Source organism: Loxodonta africana, chromosome 9, assembly GCF_030014295.1.
Source record: "Loxodonta africana isolate mLoxAfr1 chromosome 9, mLoxAfr1.hap2, whole genome shotgun sequence".
NCBI lineage: Eukaryota > Metazoa > Chordata > Mammalia > Proboscidea > Elephantidae > Loxodonta > Loxodonta africana.
This window is the reverse complement of record NC_087350.1, coordinates 64,506,985-64,529,872: the sequence shown is the minus strand read 5'-3', so window position 1 is coordinate 64,529,872 and position 22,888 is coordinate 64,506,985. Positions and strand designations below refer to the sequence as shown.

The 22,888-nt window shown below is 42.4% G+C and overlaps 1 protein-coding gene across 1 annotated transcript in view; it reads left to right on the top strand.

Annotated features, from left to right (window-relative positions):
• The window catches only part of SNX30 (sorting nexin family member 30), a 142,223-nt gene that overhangs the window by 106,783 nt on the left and 12,552 nt on the right, over window positions 1–22,888 (top strand). The window contains exon 7 of the mRNA XM_003407800.4: window positions 9,934–10,020. Within this exon, the coding sequence (XP_003407848.1) occupies window positions 9,934–10,020 (87 nt within the window). The remainder of the gene's footprint in view (window positions 1–9,933; window positions 10,021–22,888) is intronic.

Below are 22,888 nucleotides of genomic sequence, written 5' to 3'. Positions count from 1 at the left end.
TTCAAACTGCCAACCTTTCTGTTAGCAGCTGACCGCATAACCACTGTACCAGCAGGGCTCCTTACATACCTGATATTGGGATAATATAGCACAAATGACTTTGATCTCTCACATGGTAAGCATGTTAGTACTTAATATCTGCTTATACTTGAAACAGGATTTCAAATTGTCATTTAGCAAGGATTTATCTGGTATCTTTATTAAAACGTTATTACCCAGTGAGACATAAACTTGTGTGAGTAATCGAAGTTATGTGTCAAAGCAACAATTATTTGCCTTTTTTCTTCACCCCATGTGTGAGGTATATGTATTGAGTTTCTTGTTTACTGAGCCTGAAAAAATATTAATCAGGTTAACCAAGCTGGGAGGATGGGATTGCACACAGTGTTGTCTGGGGAAGGGTATGGTAAAAAGGAAGTGTTGATGGGCAGACTCTAAAACTCAAGCTTTGTCCCATGGTGAGATCAGTTAGAAAGAAAACGGGACCACCTGCTCTCCTTCTTTCCAACCAGAAAATGTCTGCAACATGCTTTGGGCAAGACTATGTGTGGAATTGCCAGGGTCTGTGTAGCTCCTGCCACTTTTCTCCCAGAAAGCATTGCGGACCTCTTATCCAGAGGCATAACGTTTGTATTAAAGGCCAGAATGAATGGATGTTATGATATCCTAAGTGGTTAGGTGTTCTAAGTGGTTCCCCTACCGTTGAACATTGCTGCTTTTTAAGAATTAATTATATTTTATTCCCATGAGAGATTCATATAATTCCATTTCCAAAATGACTTTTTGATTTTTTGAGATACATATGGGTTGGGATAGGACAGACTTTGCTATTCAGCATGCAAACTAAATGGAGGTGAGGGCTTTCCAGAAGACCTGGTTGTGATGTGTTCTGCATCCACTGCTAAACAGTTTTCAGAACAGAGACTGTCTTTCTGGGTTTGTCTTGATGGGAAGTTATTGGTGTAATGACATATTGTCAGTCTACTCCATTTATCTTGGCTTTGAGTGAAAAAAAAAAAATACTCCATTTATCTTGGCTTTGAGTGAACCTGTGACTATTTGCCCATATTATTTAGAGTCAGGGGCTTGTGCCTTAGGAATCTGAAATATTTGGGGGTCATTTGAGCCCTTCGTGGCGACAGTGCTGAAGCTCATCAAAGTCTTTTCCAAACGGGGCTAAGATCAGGAGTCCTTCTGAATTTGGAAGAGTCTTTGGGATCATTTAGTCTAACTCGCTCATTTTATAGATGAAGAAACCCAGGCACCATTGGTGAATCTTCTTCTCTGTTCCATGGCCACAGTTTATACCTCCTAATTCTTACCGTCACCTTGCAGCTGTGTTCTTACTATTTAACAAGGAAGAGCACAAGGTGAGGTCCTCCTTTTTAAGGTTGAGTCTCATATTGTATCTCTTTAAGCACAGTCATAGCTGGGTGTATTCTGTTCCCTTGAGAGCTAGAGAAAAAAGCATAGAAAAAGTGGGATTATTATCAGACCACATGGATCAAATGGAGCAGTGAGATTTTAAGGAGTGAACAATGAGGACAGCTTGTCCTAGAAAGATGGTTGAAGACGTGTATTCCAGGGGTGTTGTGGAGAGACAGTGCACAGTTCCTGAGAGGGAGGGATACCAGAATTTCCCTCAAGTCCGGTACTCAAGTTGAACACCATGTACATGTCTGTAGGTGATTCCTTAATATGGAATTTCACATCCTATAGACCATATGGAAACCTTGGTGGTGTAGTGGTTAAGTGCTATAGCTGCTAACCAAGAGGTCAGCAGTTCAAATCCCACCAGGCACTCCTTGAAAACTCTACGGGACAGTTCTACCGTGTCCTGTAGGGTTGCCATGAGTCGAAATCGACTTGACAGCACTGGGTTTTGGTTTTTGGTATAGACAATATGTGTATAAAATGTAATTAGGGTAGTGATGGACTGAGAGAGAACATCTTAGAGCCCTTACTAAATTTTAGTGGTGCCTTTTGAGTACTGGCATCCTTGTGACCAGGCCAAGAATTAGAGAAGCAGCTTTTAAAAGGTTAGGGCAGGACCATTTAATTCCCACTGTGCCTTATCCATTAAAGGTGGTCAGCAAATATTTAATTGAATTTGACCATTTAGTGCGGTTAGAATATTTACAGATATATAACTACTACATGTCATGTATCTTGTCATTATTTAGAGATGGGTTTTTATGTAAGTCAAGGAGCACACTTTCTCATAGGTCTTGGTGAATGACTGAGGTGGGTTGAGGGACTGAAGTAAGAGTGAATGTTAAGTGAAAACCACACAGAGGAAGTGGCTTTGATTGGAGATTTGAATGACATAAAGGAGTTAGCTGTGGGGATATAGCGTTTTTGGCAGAGAGAATAGCAAGTGCAAAGGTTATAACACAGAAATGAGCTTGGTGTTTTTGCAGGTCAGATAAGGCTCTTGGGAGTGGAGCCCAGTGAGCAAGGGAGTGAGCAGTACAAGGTGAGGTCAAAGAGATCGATAGCGGCCAGGTCATGTAGCATCATAAAGGCCATGGTTACTAAGAGTCTAGATTTTATCCTAAGGAGTAAAAGGGAAGCCATTCAGCTTTGGGTAGGGGAGTTACATGATACAATTTTTACTTTAAAAAAAACAGCTAGTGCTACAGTGCAGAGAATAGGTTGTGGAGAGTGACAGGTAGTAGGGGGGCCAGTTAGGAGACTGTCACAGGGGACCAAGTGGCAGATAACTATGGTGGTTCTGATGTGTCAAGGATGAGAAATGAAAGTAGATTTGTACAGGGCGTAGCTCTGAGCAGAGTAATGACATTACCCAGTAGCATGATTACAAGGTTTGTTACTTAGAGGAATAGGGGAAGATTCACCTCGGACCAGTCTTCCTTTAGCACTGAGTCTCAGGGTGAAATGAAAGAGACCTCCTCTATGCATGCCCCCAATGTGACACAATATGCAAACGACAAAGGGACCTGGGGTTTTTATATGTTAAACCAGAGGGGAATGCATGCTGGAGTACACGGCGGGGGCCGGGGGGCGGGTGGAAGGGAGGTAAGAGGACGGTGTCTTTGTTTAGGCACAGCTGGCATGGCCTTCCTGTAACCAGGAAGTTCTCTTTGTTCAGGTGCAAACAGCGCAGTCATCCTGTGACCAGGCTGTGTAACCAAAAAGAACATTCCTTTCCCTTTTAACTATGAGACTAATTTCTCAAGCCTGAATTTTCTAATTAGTGATACAGTGGGGTAAAAGCCAACTGGAGAAACTGCCTCCCCTGGAGTGTATACTTTAATACAATTAGGTAGTCAGTGAGACGGTGGGAAGCAAAATTCACACTGGGGAAACACTTTCACACTGGGGAAACACTTTCCGGGCAGTGGTGGAGCTTGGGCCATGGTGGTAGAGGAGTAAATGGATTTGGGATGTTTTTTGGATGAAGGGACAACTGGACTTGTTGCTGTATTCATTCAAGATGCAAAAGGGAGTAACTGAGAATGACTCCTGGGTTTAGGCTTCAGCACCTTGGGTGGATAGTGGGATGTGGAAGACTGGAGAGGAACAGATTGTGTGTGTGTGTGGTGGGAGGCGGGGGTGGGAATCAAGTTGTTTTGGCCAAACTGAATTTAAAAATGCCTATTAGTCATTAAAATGGAGATGTCAGGACAGTTGGTTTTATGAGTTTAGTTCGGAGCAGGAATAGAAATTTAGTAGTCATTTGTATTTACCAAAAAAAACACTAAAACCATTGCCGTCAAGTCGATTCTGACTCATAGCAACCCTGTAGGATATAGTAGAGCCACCCCATAGGGTTTCCAAGGAGTGGGTGGTAGATTCAAGCTGTCGACCTTTTGGTTAGCAGCTGAACGCTTAACCACTGTGCCACCAGGGCTCCCATTTGTATTTAGGTGGTGTTTAAACCTATGAGACCTAGATGAGATCATCTAGGGAGATGAGATCGAGGTGAGTAGGGGGCCTACGCCTGTGCCCTGGACGTGACAATATTTAGTGGATTTTTTTTTTTTTTTAGCACCTAGTTAGGTAGGGGAACAAATAGCAAAATCAGCCTGAGATGGAATGATCGGTGTGGTGGGGAAAAAGTAGAGGACAGTCTCACTGAAGCCTAGAGGAATGTTAGGTAGGGGAACAAATAGGAGAAGCAGCCTGAGATGGAATGATCGGTGTGTTAGGGGAAAAAGTAGAGGACAGTCTCACTGAAGCCTAGAGGAATGTTTCAAGGAGGAGAGATGATCAACAGTGACTATTGGATTTAATAATGTAGAAGTTGTTGATGATCATGATTAGAAATGTGAAATGTCGATGCGGAAGTTGTTGGAGTTGGAGATACCTCTTCAAATGGGATTATAGTCAGGTGGTTTCTTCATTCTGCTGGCACTTTCCCCTCAGAAGCCACAAGGTGGAACCATTGAGTCAAAGTGTGGGGAAATGACCAGTTTATGCTTTGCTGTTGTTATGTGCCCTTGAGTTGGTTCCAACCCTTGCGACCCTATGTACTACAGAGCAAAACACTGCCTGGTCCTGCACCATGCTCACAATCATTACACTTGAGCCCACCTTTGCAGCCACTCTGTCAATCCATCTCGTTGAGGGTCTTCCTCTTTTTCAGTGACCCTGTATTTTACCAAGCATGATATCCTTCTCCAGGGACTGATCCCTCCTGATAACATGTTCAAAGTATGTAAGACGTAGTTTCGCCATCTCTGCTTCTAAGGAGCACTCTGGTTGTACTTCTTCTAAGACAGATTTGTTCCTTCTTTCAGCAGTCCATGGTATATTCAGTATTCTTCATCAATACCACAATTTAAGGCGTCAGTTCTTCTTCTTTTATGTTTTAGATTGGCCATTTCCAGTGCCTTTCAAAAACTGAAATGAAACTTTTCTGGAAGATTGAGTCATGGGGGAAATGGCCCTCTTTTCTTTTGTTGTGGCAGAAATATACATGACAAAACATATGACATCTCAGTAATTTCTAATATACAACTTGGTCACGAAAAATGTTCCTCTTTCTGAACAAAAGCAAGTATTTATTGGGGGGCTAATATCTTGTAATCAACGTGAAAATATTAAACAGGATATGAACTGTACATGTTGATCTCAAATGTTTTAAAGAATTAGAAAAAATATATATAAAAATTCTGGGATTTCCAGTGATGGCAGACTGAATAGATATCTAAACATCTTCTTTTTCATGAAAAGTGGTCCAGAAGGGATTTTTTTTTAAAGCCCACAAGGGCAAAGAGCAATAGGAAAAGAGATGATAGCAGTACAGTTTGAAACTGGAAAGGAGATTAACAGGTAACAAGTGACTTAGATGACTGGGTTAGCAGCCAAGTGCCTTAACCATTTGTTACACCCAGGGACACCAAGTGGCTATTATAGTTTGTTATAAGCATTTTGGTTAACACATATTATGGTTCCATTCTTTAATGTTTCTATTATGGAAAAATTCAAACATATACAAAAGTAAAGTAAAAAAGTATAACAAACCCCCATGAACCCAACATCCAGCTCCACCAGTTGCCGACTCATGGCCCATCTTCTTCCATCTCTACTCCCACTGGTTCCCAACCTGCTCCCCTGGATTATTTTAAAGCAAATTCCAACATCATATCATTTCATAAAAAAAAAATTTTGGCACATCTCTCCAAAATCAAAGCATTCTTTTGAAAAAGAAAAAGAATCACATTATAATCAGACCTAAAAAAACTAACAGTTCCTCTTTATCCTCAAATATCCAGTTAGTGTTCAAATTTCCTCAGTTGGTTCAGATACCGTTTTTATAGGTTTTTTCCCTCATATCTGGGCGCATACATTGCTTAACATGTTTTTAAATGTTTTTAGATCCTTAGCTTCTCTCTCCATCTATTCTTTTCCCTTTTAATTTACTTGCTGAAGAAACGGAGTTATTTGTCTCCTCTTCATTTGAAAGGAAAGAGTGAAATTCCACATGACTAGGACCACTTTGAAATCATGACAAAATGATCTAATTTATAAAGTATAGTGTCTAAGAGAAATTTATTTCATGTATCTAATTAAAACTCACCTTCTCAGTAATGCCCTCCTTGGGCACCCTATGTACAATTTCTTCATCCCTGAACCCTTGGCACTTAATTTCTTCCTCTCCTGTGTTTTTTTTAGTTTTTTCCCTACTTAACACACTATACAGTTTGTTTATCGGCTGCTTCCCCAAGGGCAGATTAGCCAGTAAGCAGGGTATGCACAGATTTACAGTCAGCAAGTTATATACAAGTTTACTTGTGCTGACTTACTAACCTGTAGTACACAAGTAGTGAAATTGTGCACTACAGATTAGCAAATAAGCACAAACATAATTTGGTTATTGGATAACCTGTCCATTTAGAGAGGTAATCTTCCCTTTAAAACTTGAGGTCCATGAAGACGAAGGTTTTGTGGGTTTTGCTGTCTGCTGTATCCCCAGCACCTGGCACAGGCACTAGTAAATACCTGAAGGAGTAGGGGAATGACGATGAGTTAGGGCAGGACAGAAAACATGTGAGGATGGCTCTGTAGGGTGACACAAAGGAAATGAGGAAAGTATCTCCACTTGTTCGATCTGTGGTATCTAATACCAGAGACCCCTGTAAAGACCTGTTAAAAGTTCAGATGTCGAATATGGTCTAAAAGTCACTCATTGAGGGATGGGCCTCTTATTAGATGCTGTCTTGGTCAAAGGGTCTGTTGGCCTCCCACCTAACAGTTATGTGCTGGTCTGCCCAGTTCTATCAGCAGAGCCTGTGGTGTTTGGGTGGGAGGCCAGTCTTTTCAGACTGCCATCAAGGGTGTACTAAGGTGCTCTCAACAAAAATGATAGCCTTAAAACAGTTTAACTTGATTCAAGACAAGTTTCCCAACATTTAGAGCAGTTGAATCACAGTTGGACTGTGAAAGCACAGCTGCCCTAGAATGCAGAGCCTGCAACACTATTAGCCTGTGATGTGCCCTCAAACAGGTCCCACCACTGTATGTAGTCTTCTTGCCTCTAAAATAGGGATAATACCCTTTCACCTCTGCAGGGTTGTTGTGAGCCTTTTGTGCACTCCAGTGATGCAGGGATGTCAGCACAAACCCCCCAGTCAGCCTAGGTGACAAGGTGAAGTTCTGGCTGCTCCGGGTGAGGTTGGGGGTAACACGTAGCATAGCCAGCTGACTGGTAGTCGGGGGTATGGGAGTGTGGGGCTCTCTCACCTGCTCTGGAGGTGGGGAGTGGGTGATACCGTTGGGCTGTTTAGCTGTGTGGGGCTGTTAGATCTTCTCTCCCCACATCTCCCCTAGGGGCTTTGGCTACCTCAGTAGAGTGACTGGGAAGCCCCATGCTTTGCTGACTGTTCCAAAGCATTGTTTTAAGATCCTTTCTAGCTTTGGTCACGAGGTTCTTGCCACAGTGACAGTGTGTGTGTGTGTCAGTGTCTCTGGAACAACTCATCCTCATTCCTAGAAGTGCTTGGTATGTGTGCTTTTCCAGTAAGGCGTGCCCAGGACAAGAGTCCACTTCACTTGGCCTGTCTCCCAGCTGTTCCATTGCTCTTTGAGGGGCCATATTTGTATCTCCATGGATAGTGTCATGTGTTTATTTCTCTTGGGTAGAGATGATGATTTTACCCCTGCTGGTACCAGGTCAGTAGATTTACATTGTTTTCTGAGCTCTTATGAAATCCAGAAAGGACCCCTGATTTCTTTTTTTTAACTTTATAGACCACCATCTAATGAAGTAGCCACTAGCCACGTGTGGCAATTTAAGATTAAATTTAAATCAATTAAAATTAAATAAGAATTTAAATCCAGTTCCTCAGACACACTAGCGGCATTTCAGATGTCCATTAGGTACTCAGGGCGAGCGGCTACCATACTAGTGCAGATTATAGACATTTCCCTTGTAACATAAAGTTCTAATGAACAGTACTGTAAATAGTCCTACTCAGAGATTCATGAGTGTGGGGAGGGAACTTGAGAGCACTTAGGAGAAAGGTGAGCAGCAAATGATGGAAAATAAGCTGTTGCATGTTTTACCTCATGCTGTTATTTTTTAATGCATTGTGATAAAATATAACATAAAATGTGCCCTTTTAGCCATTTCGAAAAGTGGCATTAATGACTGTAATCAAAGTGCTATACAACCGTTATCACTATTTATTTCCCAAACATTTTCATTACCCCAAACAGAAACTCTGTATACTCATTAAGCAATAATTCCCCATGTCCCCCTTCTAGCCCCTGGTAACTTCTGATCTACTTTCTGTTTCTCTGCATTTCCCTCTTCTAGATATTTCAAAAAGTGGAATCATATAATATTTATCCTTCTGTGTCTGGCTTTTTCCACTTAGCTTGTCTTCAAGGTTCATCTGTATCATAGCATGTGTCAGAACTTTCATTTCTCCTTGTAACTGAATAACATTCCATCGTGGTATGCACCACATTGTGTTTTTCCGTTCATTTGTTGGTGGACATTTGGGTTGCTTACACTTTTTGGCTATTGTGAATAATGCTGCAGTGTTTACCTCATCCTGTTTTCATGGTAAAACACTTCTGAAAATAAATTCTTGCTTCAGGGGAAGACTTGAGGTTCCCAGTATTAACATATCCCATTAGGAAGTTGTCCCCAGAACTCTCTCAGTTATTCAGTTGCTTGTCACATTTGTGCAACTCTGGTGGCACAGTGGTTAAGATTCAGGCTGCTAACCAAAAGGTAAGCAGTTCGAATCCACCAGTTGCTCCTTGGAAACCCTATAGGGCATGTTCTACTCTGAATGCTATGAGTCGGAATTGACTCGACAGCAGTGGGTTTGGTTTTTTTTTTTTTTTTTTTTGTCACCTGTTAGCACATTGTCAGAACATGGCTGTCCACCTCTTAGCCAAGGAATGGCTCCTTCTTGCCCTGACCCCATGCTCAGCTGGAAACCTCCCTGCTGGAAACCTCCACAGGACTTTGTGTTTTCTGAGCTAGTGGAAAAGAAAGTTCTTATTGCACTAGGTTTGCCATTTGTGTTTCTACTAAAAGAAGGAAAAAAGTGATGAAACAGAAGCTTGTCTAGCACGTCTGCTGCCATCTTTTCTGTCCAACTGGCAGGGTCTTAGCAGCAGGACCAGGACTAGGGGAGGCAAGCCAGATGCCTAGGGTGCAAATTTAAGGTACTTATCTTGTATTTGCATAAGCTTGAGAGCAAGTGTTTCCTTAAAGTTTGTGCCCTGGGTGCCTCACCCTAGTCCAGGGCTGGTTCTCTTCAGGCCTATTTACCATTTGCCAGTAGACTCACAGCATGGTTCTAGGAATTCTGGGCTTGTACTTAATTCTTTTAGGACATACAGCATTATACCATGTAGACCTCTCCCAGACCAAGCCCTTCAGGTAGGAACTATATCTCTTGGCTCTTTGCACATCTGGCCCATAGGAGACAACAAAGAAGTGGCTAAAGGATTAAATCAGTCAACCAGGTATCAATTCAATGAATGCAGGGTCAAGAACTCTCTTGACTTAGCCTTTTCCGTTGAGAGTTCATAGAGTGTCGTGCATTGTATCCTGCCCAGTTCCACAGTCTGGCACAGCTGAGTTCTCTGCACACAGTGAAGGTGAGAGTGCTCCATCAGTGTGGCTATGGATGGGCGCTGTTTCCCCCATGGCCCTTCCCCAGGATCTGTTCTCCTTTAGCATCAGGCTGTTACCTTACTTGAAATCTCTTGTGTCCAGGTATGGTTCTCTTCTCCTCCCTCTTTTACCCCTGCAGCCCCCAGAGTTCATGTCATGTGTCACGCTGCAGCTTCTGTGACAAGGCCAGACTGCCCTGGGAGCACATGGCTGGGCCTGGGTGTGCCATGGTTGATTTGGGGAGGGATGGGGAATAGAAGCAATTGCCTGATGTTTTAGGCCCCCCTGCGGACTCTGTGTTACATGCTTCTGCTCTCTGCCTCCCACAGAGTGTATTGAAGAAGAGAGATCAAGTGCAAGCAGAATACGAAGCCAAACTGGAAGCTGTGGCTCTGAGGAAGGAAGACCACCCCAAGGTGAGGGAAGACGCATGAGAGGGATGGCCTGATCTGGGCTGCCAGCTATAATCCACTGATGCTAAGAAAATTCTTGTCCTAGATAAGCAGTTGGCTGCTAAACGAAAGGTTGGCAGTTTGAACCACCCAGCGGATCCATGGGAGAAAGACATGGAGATCTACTTCCGTAAAGAAAGACAGCCAAGAAAACATTGTGGGGCAGTTGTACTCTGTCACATGGGGTCATTATGAGTCAAAATTGATTCTACAGCATATAACAGATATGTACAACTAGGGTAATGAGTGTAGATGGGCTGTGTTGATGCTATCATTTTCTTATTTTTGCTTCCTTTTATGTCTCACTCCTGAGAGCTCCAAATGTGGTCTTGAGGTTTAGTTTTCTGCTCTTTCATGGGATTTTTTTTTTTTTTTTTTGACTGCCAACTCTGCCACTCACTGGCACTCCCTCTCTCTGTAAAATGCCATCGTGGGGAGAGAGGAAGAAGAGTCCAGATCAGTGCTTGCCAAGTGTGGTTCATGCACTGCTCCGCAAACGGTTACCAGCCCATGAGGCAGAAGCACAGAAACTGAGAGTGAGCACTTGGGGAACTTGTGTAGCAACTGGGCATTGCTGCAGGATCAGTGGACTCATAATACTTGACATGACTGTTGTCAAACAGGCTTAGTGAGTTGTTGCGTGCAGAGCAAGCTGCATAATAGTTATGCACAGTAGGGCTACGACCTGATCGGATCGGGGGTAAAAAGCCAACACAAACTAGTCCTTCACCGTGGAGTTTGAGGAATGCTGGTCTAGCTTGTCTGTGATGCCTTCCAGCTCCAGTGCTGTGGGTTCTGATAGAGGATCACAGTTGTAAAAATGCATATGTTGTATCCGTCACTCTGTAGTCTTTCTCTTCCCCCACCAGGATTAAAGACAACAAGAGTAATAACAGCCAATATGCAAGTGCTTACAATGTGCTAGGCACTTTATTTATATTATCTCAGTCATCCCACACAACCGTCATGTGGGTTACAAAAAACAAACCATTGCCGTCAAGTCAATTCTGACTCATAGCGACCTTATAGGACAGAGTAGAACTGCCCTATAGGGTTTCCAAGGAGTGCCTGACAGATTCAAACTGCCAACCTTTTGGTTAGCAGCTGTAGCCCTTAACCACTACGCTACCAGGGTTTCATGTGGGTTAGGTACCATTATTATTCCCACTTGAGAGATGAGCAAACCGAGGCCCAAGATCACACCAATAGCAAGTGGTTGAGCCAGGACTACAACCCACAGTCTGACTTTAGAACCGTTGTTACTCTGCTCCTTCTGTAGTTTGTAGTTAGAAGCTGTTTTTGTTTAAAGGGAAGGGGAATGTTATTAAAAAGATAAATAATAGGGGCCCAAGTTTCAGGGAGATAGTTTGACATCAGAACTGATATTTTTTTCCCCCACTGCCTTGGCTCTTGCTGCTGCTGCTGTGCTGAGACATACCTGGAAAGGAATCAGCTTTGAGAATTTGAAACCCGAGCCCCTAAAATGGTACACCTTCGCTTTATATGGTGCTTTTTTATGTTAATTGCTTCTCATGATGACTACAGTAGTCATCTGAGGCACAGAGGGAAGGCATTGTTCTTTCTCCCTGTCACGGGTGAGGAAACAAGGCATGAAGCAACTCAATAAATGGCATAGTTTGTGGATGCCAAATGTCTACATCCAGTGTGCTGTATATAGCAGACATACAATACATGTTTGTTGGATTGGTTCATGTGTCACCCGTAGAGATATACACAGAGAATGAAGGCTGCATACGTTTAATAGAAAGTCAGTTGATAAGCATTGGGACCCTTGTCATTGACCCATTATATGTAACTGGGTCTTAGCCAAATAGGTAGGTACCCTCCCTTTCTTTCCTCAGCCTTCTTCCATCTTCTGTGTCACAAGGGAGGCCACAATGGAAAAACAGCTGTGTGCACAGCTACCTGTCCTGTTCATGAATCCCTAGCTGTTCTGTGATATTCTGCAGGATGGTGCTGACTGCTATGCCCATGTCTCAGTCTCATTTAAAGAAATGGCATGGAGTACTGTATTTATCTATTTAAAAATTTTCCTCCTGACAATGTAGCCCTTCCTGGCTAGGGAGGGAAGGACAGCTATCAAGTTCTGCCGCTGGCCTAGTTTGAAAGCTAAAGATCCTATATTTTAAGGATATCACTTAAATAGTTGTCACATTCATATTTGCTTAGTGCTGAATACAGGCTGGTTTTGTCATTTAATGTTATGTTTAGCCCTATATGGAACAATTCCTTTCCAAACATGGGAGCTGTGAATAAGGCTGAATTAAATCTTGACTGTGCCCTGGCTGGCTGGCTTCCTGAAGGCAGAGAGAGTAGCTGTCTTTGGCTCCCATGTACCACCCAGTCAAGCTGCTGGGGCTCCCTGGCCTCATGTCCTGCCCTTTTTACTGGTCTGAGTGACTCCTCCCGTGGTTGTTGAGATCTTCCTGCTGTTGCGCCTCCCTGGAGCACCACTTACCCACGTGACATAGTCTCTTGGCCACAAGCATTCTTAGAAGAGTGGAAGGGTTTCTTTGTATCTAACAAGAATAATTAATACCCAAAAAAACCAAACCTGTTGCTATCTAGCCAATTCTGACTCATAGTGACCCTGTAGGACAGAGTAGAACTGCCCAATAGGGCTTCCAAGGCTGTAATCTTTATGGAAGCAGACTGCCACATCTTTCTCCCACAGAGTGGCTGGTGGTTTCAAACCACCAGCCTTTCGGTGAGCAGCCAAGCACTTTAAACACTGTGCCCCCAAGGCTCCTTTTATGAGAATAACTACTAGCTCATAAATACATCTACATTCTCTTAGCACACCATGGATGGGCAGTCTTCATCTTTCCTCTTTTTTGGCCATGCCAAAGTTAATTTTGCTACTTGTTTGGCAATTCTGATATTTAAAAATAAAACAAATCTGGGACTGTCATGATGCTGGTGAGCCACTCTGTGTAATCTAGCAGTGGGGTCACCAGAATTTGTACCAATTTTGAGTCAGGGGCAACAGCTTTCTTGATGGGCAGAGAGGGGCTCAGTTGATAACCTGTCCAAGTCTACTGTGGTTTGGTAGAAAGAGCACAGGATTTACAGTCAGATAGTTCTGGGTTCAAATCCCAGCTCTGCCCTCAGAGTTTACCTGTTAACCTCTGTGGGCGTCAGTTGCCACATACATGTGATTGTTGTGAAGATGGAAAGTGCTCAGATAGCGTCTGACATCACAACCGCCCATTGGTGGGGCGCTGTTTCCCATACAAGCTCTATAAGGAGTGTTCACGGAGAGCTTTGCTTTCTGGGTTTGTTGCCATTTAATCTTGTTAAAAATCTTTGTTGTTTTTTTGGATGACAGTATTATAGACAGTATTTTCTGGGGTCCCCGAGTGTCCGCTGGTTTCTCACCCTCCCCTGACTATCCCCACAACACCCCATCAGCAGGTAGATAGACATCTAGGAAATGAGTAACTTAAGGTTTTGATGTGCTTTGTTTTATGTGGTTTTGGGTTCTACACTCCAGAGCTGCTATTGAGATACGAGCCAGAGTATCAGGGAGTGGGTTAGGGCTGATGCTACCCTAAGGACTTTTTAAATAACTTGGGGGCCATAAGCATTCAACCAGTTCTACTATTTATAAGTCAGAGTAGGAGCAAGAGTGTTCACAGGTCTGATGCAGGGAAGGATAAGATTCCTACCAGAAGATATGGAGTTTTCACTGTGGTGGACACTGGATCTGGGCTTGTAAGCTAGTGCGTGTTAACAGATCAGCTGAGTGAGTTTGGGGGCTTACTTTGCTTTGAGGTCAAATCTTGAAGGTTGCTCTGAAGAGTGAGGGAAAGTTGATTTGTGAGAAGCTGTGGAGTGGTGTCAAAATCTGATCACTTCTCCATAACCCAGAAGAACCAAATAGTCTTATGGGTGTAATCCTCAGTGAGGATTTCAAAGTGGGTGGTAGTCATAGACCACTGAAGGAGTGAGTCTCTTAGTTCTAGCCTGTTAACCTTTGTAGGTCTTTGTGGCTGTGGCTTCTCAACATCTGTTGAGGGCGTGGGGATAGTGAGGCCTTTAGACCTAAGAGGAAATGTTAATATCGTAGAATTTAAGGTTTTGCTTTGCTTTTAGTATTGGAAAAGACTCAGCAGACCCGGAAGTAGTTTATTCTCAAGCAAATGGTACAGACTTGACATTCCTTATTTTAATTTTGAGGTTAGAGAAATTGGAGGCACTTAATAAGAGCTGGCTGCCTTCTGCAGCATCTGTCAAATCCACAAATTTTATTAGTCAACCCACATTAGAAGATACAGAGGATATAAAAACAATTACTAGAAACGATGAGGGGCCAAGGAATTGTATTTAAAAATGGATTGGAAGGATACCCACCCTATTGTGGACAATAATGGTGAACTGGAAGGGAATTCTCATGTTTTTGTTTTTCCAAATTTCATTTGGTGGTTGTTGTTGAGAATATACAGAGCAAAATATACACCAATTCAACAGTATCTACATGTACAATTCAGTGACATTCATTACATTGCTCAAATTGTGCAACCATTCTTACCCTCCTCTTCTGAGTTATTCCTCCCTCAACATACACACCCACTGCCCCCTAAGGTCCCTATCTAATCTTTCCAATTGCTGTTGTCAATTTAATCCCATATAGCTAGTTCTTAAAAGAGCACAGTGCTCATGGCAGACCTTTTTTACTAGTTAAGCAAACTTATTGTTCAGTTTTAAGAAGACTTTAAGGAATATTTTTGGTTTAAGGTTCAAAGATTATCTCAGAACAATAGTTTCAGGAGTTCATCCACCCTCCATAGTTCCAGGAAGTCTAGAATCCATGAGAATGTTAAATTCTTTTCTGCATTTTCCCCCTTTTGATCAGGATTCTCCTGTGGACATTCTTTTTTTTTTTGTACTTTAGGTGAAGGTTTACAGAACGAACTAGTTTCTCATTAAACAGTTAGTACATATATTGTTTTATAACATTGGTTAACAACCCCACAACATGCCAACACTCTCCCTTCTCGACCTTGGATTCCCTATTACCAGCTTTCCTGTCCCCTCCTGCCTTCTAGTCCTTGCCCCAGGGCGGGTGTGCCCCTTTAGCCTGCCCAATCTTTGGCTGAAGGGTAAACCTCAGGAGTGACTTCGTTACTGAGCTAAAATGGTATCTGGAGGCCATACTCTCAGGGTTTCTCCAGTCTCTGTCAAGCCAGTAAGTCTGGCCTTTTTTTGTGAGTTAGAATTTTGTTCTACTTTTTTCTCCAGCTCTGTCCTGGGCCTTCTATTGTGATCCCTGTCAGAGCAGTCAGTGGTGGTAGCTGGGCACCATCTAGTTGTACTGGACTCAGTCCAGTGGAAGCCGTGGTAGATGTGGTCCATTAGTCCTTTGGACTAATCTTTCCCTTGTATCTTTAGTTTTCTTCATTCTCCCTTGCTCCTAAAGGGGTGAGATCGGTGGAGTGTCTTAGATGGCCACTCACAGGCTTGTAAGACCCCAGACGCTACTCACTAAAGAAGAATGTAGAACATTTTCTTTATCAACTATGTTATGCCAATTGAGCTAGATGTTCCCTGACACCATGGTCCCCACAGCCCATAGCCCAGCAATTCAGTCCCTTGGGAAGTTCGGATGTATCTGTGGAGCTTCCATGACCTTCCCTTGTACAGGTTGTGCTGGCTTCCCCAGTATTATGTACTGTCTTACCCTTCACCACAGTTACCATTTATCTATTGTCTACTTGGTGTTTTTCCATCCCACCCCCTTCCCTCCCTCGTAACCATCAAAGATTGTTTCTTTTTGTGTGTAAACCTCTTCATGAGTTTTTACAGTAGTGGTGTCACACAATATTTGTCCTTTTGTGACTGACTTATTTCACTGAGCATAATGCCCTCCAGATTCATCCATGTTATGAGGTGCTTCGAAGATTCATCATTGTTGTTTATCATTGTGTAATACTCTGTTGTGTGTATGTATTATAGTGATTGTCTGATTTGTAATAGCCAAAAAAATTTTCCCATTCTATAGGTTCTCTTTTTACTCTTTTGGTGAAGTCTTTTGATGACCATAAGTGTTTAATTTTTAGAAGATCCCAGTTATCTAATCTTCAGTGGACTTTTTGATCAAAATGTTCAGTAATGGTAGGCAGGCACCATCCAGTTCTTCTGGTCTTATGGAAAAGGGGGCAGTTGGAACTCTCACATTTTACTCTCTTCCATATTGGATTCTTTTTAATGGTAATAGGGTCATGTCTTACTAGGTCAAAGAAGAATACAGAAGGGATGCCAAGAGAGAATGCCTTACAAAAATCTTATAATTAGTTTTCTTCATGGGGTGCTATTTCAGCCCCTGACTTTGTTCTGGGTATGGTGCTAGGTGAAGAAACTGAGATGGGTAGTGTCCATGTGGAGGTGAGAAAGTGTGTTGTATGCAGGTGGGAAAGAGTAGGAAAACCAGGTGTACTGAGCTGTTGCTTCTCAGATTGAACAGAAGTAGTGAGGGAAAGTAGAAATTCGGATCACTTGGACAAAACTTTTAGAGGCTATGGAACTTTAAAAGCTCTTAGAACCACCAGAATGGTTAACATTCTGGAATGGGGAAGGCGTGGCAGAGAGCAGGAGCAGTGGCTCTAAAGTGGCAGATGTGAACGGGAGGCTTCTTCAGATCTAAGAGCTGGGCATGATTATCTGTTGTTTCCAAATGCTTTTGCCAAGTCAGGAGTGACATGCCAGATGTTTTCCAGTCCTCTCCACAATGGCAATGATCTCAGCCTGAGTTAGAAAGGCCAGACAAATAAAGCAGAGGTCACACTCAGCCAAAGGAGGACAGGACTCTCTCATCTCCCTTACCTTATTTACTCCCTACGACAGTTTTCTGTCAGCGTGGTTGTTCCTGTTTTACAGTTGAGGAAATTGTATCACTTACATGCCAAAGCTAACAAATGGTGGAGCTGGGATTGAACCTCAGATGTATCTGTCTCCAAAACTGATGCCCTATATCCCCACTACAAGGACTCTCAGCTATCTTTGCTCCTTTGAGGGGGAGGGTTCTGGTGTTTGTAAGCATGTATAGACATCTAGAGAGCCCCTTGATATTGTTGTTGTTAGGTGTCAACTCCAACTCACAGTGACCCTTTGTACAACAGAACCCAGTCCTGCACCAACCTCACAATTGTTGATTTGCTCGAGCCCATTGTTGCAGCCACTGTGTTGTTCCATCTCCTTGAGGGTCGTCCTCTTTTCCGATGACCCTCTACTTTACCTAGCACGATGTCCTTCTCCAGGGACTGATCCCTCCTGAAAACATCTCTAAAGAATGTGAGATGAAGTCTTGCCATCCTTGCTTCTAACAAACATTCTGGCTGTACTTCTTCCAAGACAGATTGGTTTGTTCTCTTGACAGCCTGTGGTATATTCAATATTCTTCACCAACACCATAATTCAAAGGCATCAATTCTTCTTATATCTTCCTTATTCATTGTCCAGCTTTCACACACATATGAGCCAATTGAAAACACCATGGCTTGGGTCAGGCATACTGTGCTCCTTAAAGTGACATCTTTGCTTTCTAACACTTTAAAGAGGTATTTTGCAGCAGATTTGCCCAGTGCAATGTGTTGTTTGATTTATTGACTGCTGCTTCCATGGGCATTGATTGTGGATCCAAGTAAAATGAAATCCTTGACAACTTCAGTGTTTTATCCATTTATCACGATGTTGCTTATTGGTCCAGTTGTGAGGATTTTTGTTTTCTTTATGTTGAGGTGTAATCCGTACTGAAGGCTGTGGTCTTTGATCTTTATCAGTAAATGCTTCAAGTCCTTTTCACCTTCAGCAAGAAAGGTTGTGTCATCTGTGTATCGCAGGTTGTTAATGAGTATTCCTCCAACTCTGATATAGTCCAGTTTCTCGGGTTATTTGCTCAGCATATGGACTGAATGAGTATGATGAAAGGATACAATCCTGATGCACATCTTTCTTGACTTTAAACCATGCAATGTCCATTTGTCCTGTTCACAACAACCTCTTGGTCTAAGTACAGATTCCTTATGTGCACAATTAAGTGTTCTGGAATTCCCATTTTTTGCAATGTTATCCATAATTTGCTATGATTCACACAGTTGGATGCCTTTGCATAGTCATTAAAATACAGGTAAACATCTCTCTGGTATTCTCTGCTTTCAGCTATGATCCATCTGACATTGGCAATGATATTCCTGGTTCCACATCGTCTTCTGAATCTGGCTTGAATTTCTGGCAGCTCCCTGTTGATGTACTGCTGCAGTTGCTTTTGAATAATCTTTAGCACAATTTTAATATTAATGTAATATTAATGACATTGTTCAATAATTTCTGCATTCTGTTGAATCACCTTTCTTTGGAATGGGTACAAATACGGATATCTGCCAGTTGGTTCGCCAGGTAGCTGTCTTCCAAATTTCTTGCCATAGAGAGGTGAGCCCTTCCAGTGCTACATCCATTTGTTGAAACATCTCAATTGGTACTCCACTGATTCCTGGAGCCTTGTTTTTTGGCCAGTGCCTTCAGTGGAGCTTGCGCCTCTTCTTTCAGTACCATCAGTTCTTGATCATATGGTACCTCCTGAAATGGCTGAACGTCAACCAACTTTTTTTTTTTTTTTGGTACAGTGACCATGTATTCCTTCCATCTTCTTTTGTTGCTTCCTGCATCATTTAGTATTTTCTCTGTAGAATCCTTTAATATTGCAACTCGAGGCTTGGATTTTTTCTTCACTTCTTTCAGCTTGAGAAATGCAGAGTGTGTTCTTCCTTTTGGTTTTCTGTCTCCAGGTCTTTGCACATTTCATTATAATACTTTGTCTTCTCAAGCCACCCTTTGAAATCTTCTGTTCAGCTGTTTTACTTCATCAATTCTTCCTTTCGCTTTAGTTGCTCTATGTTCAAGAGCAACTTTCAGAGTCTCTTCTGACATCCATTTTGGTTTTCTCTTTCTTTCCTGTCTTTTGAATGACCTCTTGCTTTCTTCACGTATGATGTCCCTGGTGTCATTCCACAGCGCATCTGGTCTTTGGTCAATAGTATTTGGTACATCAAATCTATTCTTGAGATGATCTCTACATTCAAGTGGGATATACCTAACATCATACTTTGGCTCTTGAGGACTCGTTCTAATTTTCTTCAACTTCAACTTGAACTGGCCTATGAGCAATTGATGGTCTTTTCCATGGTTGGCCCCTGGCCTTGTTCTGACTGGTAATATTGAACTTTTCCATCATCTCTTTCCACAGATGTAGTCAATTTGAATACTGTGTATTCCATCAATGAGGCCCATGTATATAAGCACTGTTTATGTTGTTGAAAAAAGGTATTTGCAATGAAGAAGTTGTTGGGCTTGCAAAATTCTGTCATGCAATCTGTGGTGTCCTTTCTGTCACCAAGGCCATATTTTCCAAATGTCAGTCCTTTTTTTCCAGTTTTCACATTCCATTCACCAGTAATTATGAATGTGTCCTGATTGCATGTTTGGTCAATTTCAGACTGCAAGGTTGGTAAAAATCTTCAATTTCTTCATCTTTGGCCTTAGTGGTTGGTGCATAAATTTGAATAATAGTCCTATTAACAGGTCTTCCTTATAGGCATATGGATATTATCCTATTACTTACAGTGTTGTACTTCAGAATGGATTTGGAAATGTTCTTTTTGATGATGAACTAGACGTCTCTCCTTTTCAGTTTGTCATTTCCGGCATAGTAGACCATACGATTGTCTGATTCAAAATGGCCAATACCAGTCCATTTTGGTTCACTAATGCCTAGGATATCGATGTTTATGTATTCCATGTCATTTTTTATTTCCAGTTTTCCTAGATTCATACTTCATAATTCTGTTTTCTGATTTTTAATGGATGTTTGCAGCTGTTTCTTCTCATTTTGAGTCATGCCACATCAGCAAATAAAGGTCCCAAAAGCTTGACTCCATCCATGTCATTAAGGTCGAGTCTACTTTGTGGAGGCAGCTCGTCCTCAGGATGGAAAGGTATTTTGAGTGCCTTCCATCCTGAGGGGCTCATCTTCCAGCACTATATCAGACAATGTTTCACTGCTATTCATGAGGGTTTCACTGGTCAAGTTTTCAAAAGTAGACTGCCAGGCCCTTCTTGTTAGTCTATCTTAGTCTGGAAGCTCAGCTGAAACCTGTCCACCAAGGGTTACCCTGCTGGTATTTGATATACCAGTGGCAAAGCTTCCAGCATCACAGCAACATGCACGCCACCACAGTGTGACAAACTGACAGACATGTGGAGGTCTAGAGAGCCTAGGCAAGCAAATACAGACCTTCTCTTGGGTCTTTAGCCTGTATCCCTTGTCTCCCTCCTGTCATAATGCAGCCGTACTCAAGGCGCCACCATGCTCAGTGTATCTGTTCTTAACTCATCTTGCACACTTAATTCTCCCTCCTCACCTGGCACTCTCCAACATTTGGTTTTTTCAGGGCACCAGTGACTTTCTATTTGCTAAGTTCAGTGGCTTTCTCTCAGTCTTTATCCTGTTACAGTGTTTTCTCAAATTTTTTGCCTCATGGATCACATAGAAAATGAAAATATTTGTATGGAACACTGAGACAAATGAGAGACGAGGTTACTGGAAGCTGGAGGTGACCAGCTGTGGGGCACCAGCTTTCCAGAGACTGGGGGAATCAATATCACTTGCATTTACATATTACCAGTTAGGAAGCTCCACACCATCTGCTCACGGCATTTGGCCAAAAGGACTACCATCTTGAAGAGCTTCCGTCATTGGTCCTGGAATTTGTCCCACAGGAGCCATGACCCTCCCTCCCCCATGTTTTGAGATCATATCTTGCCTTGTGTAGTCACTGGGAATTTTATTAATTCATACTATTATCGTGGGAGCAGGTAATGTCACATGTCCAGTCTAGCTCCAAGAAGGCATCGTAGGTAGAAATTTATATTCCAGGGCCTAGAAATACCTGGCACATGGTAAGGCTCAGTAATATATTTTTAAGTGAATTTAGGCTACTGCCAACTCCAACACACCAAAATGCATGATCACATCCCACATTACCCTTCTCCCATCATTCTAATAGCCCATATCCTGTAATGGAAATTCTCATTGGAGATGGGGACCAATGGGAAAGATGTAGTTTTGTCCTCCATGTAGAAGTTTTTTTGTTTGTTTGTTTTAAAGTATTATATGGTGACTTTTTTCATCCTGGTGTCTAGGGATAAGCAACGCTCAACCGTAAATATTAGATATTGCCAGCTCAGCATCCTTCAGACTACAAGATAACAGTTACGTCTAACAATAACTCAGTCACATAAAGCAAAACATTTAGATAAGAAGGAATTCTGGGTGTTACTGGTCAGTGAATTGATTGTCACAAAGACCCTATCCAAAAGGAAACCAAAGAGAAAGGAACTTGGGCTTGAGTATCTGTTCCCAGCAGTCTTCTACTTTGTAAAATTGGGCAATTTAACAAGCTGGTCACTTCTAGTGACTTACCCCAATCCCTACTCTCTTCTTTTTAAACACCTCCCCATATCTTTGTCTAAGCCTCTCATCCCTGGGCATCTCTGGCTCTGCTCTCTCTAATTCACCTCCTACTTCTGTGCTGTCTTTCTTAGTGACCTTTGCTGACTCCTTTATTAACTGTAAAAGTGTAACCTTTCCTTGAGTTTACCCTCATCCCCTTGCTGCATGGCTGCAGCTTCTTTTATCTGTCTAATGCCCAGATCAGTGTCTGTAGACCTGTCCTTTATCTTGAGCCCTATGGTGGCACTAATGCCAATCTTGCCACCCAAACTAGAAACTTCAGGCGGTTCTCTGACTCCTGATAGCTTATTTCCCACGTGTAGTTGGTTGCCAAATCTGTCTCCACCAGATTGGTAACCAATCCTCTCCCTTCTGGTGTCACAGTTACCACCTTGGTTCCAGGGTGCCCAGGGCAGTATCATTATAGTACAGTTTAGTATTGTCTCATCTCTGATCTGTATTGAAATCTCAGGGTGGAGTAGAGTGGGTGAAGGGTGGCATGAAGTTTAAAAACATATTTAATTAATAATATGAAAATATTTTATATTTGGGGAAAAAAGCTCTTTTGTAATACCAAGAGTAAAGCTCAATAAAATATTCTAGACTTGAGGAGCTATGCAAATAATAGATTATCCTTTGTGAATCCAAAACATACTGTTGTCAAGTGGATGCCAACTCATAGTGACCCTGTAGGTCTTTTGTGAGTGATGATTTACAATTTCTATACCAATATGAGCTAATATTTTTTGAACCCCTAGCGTATATCAGGCACCAAGTGCTTTATACACATTACCTCATTTAACCTTATAACCACCTTATAAAATAGAATAGTATTATTCACCAGAAAAAGAAGCTGAAGGATAGAGAGACCCAAAGTCACAAATCTAGTAAGTGGTAATTGTGGTATTCAAACTATAGAGGCCTGACTCTAGAACTCTCTGGTACAGATAGAAGCATGCAGCTTTCATATTTCCCAAAAGGGCATGGATTTAATGGGCCTCAGAAATCCTGGCCTTCAGAGGAAGTCCCAGGCTTCTTTCTTGTCCCTCCACATTCTGACCGCCATCTCACCAGCTGGTGTTCTGTCCATCTGCTCTTGTGTGCCCTATGGCCTTGGGAGCTATTCTCACCTCTGTCGCCTGCAGGTACTGTTGCCTTAGAGTGCCCTCTTCCCCATTGCCATATGTCCCATGTCTGTCATCTTCAAAGAGTTGCCTCTCTGCTGTTTCCTCAGGGAGGCCTGATCCTTCACCCAAGTTTGACACATTTTCCAACTCCTCCTCACTATGCTCCTATCCCAGGCTC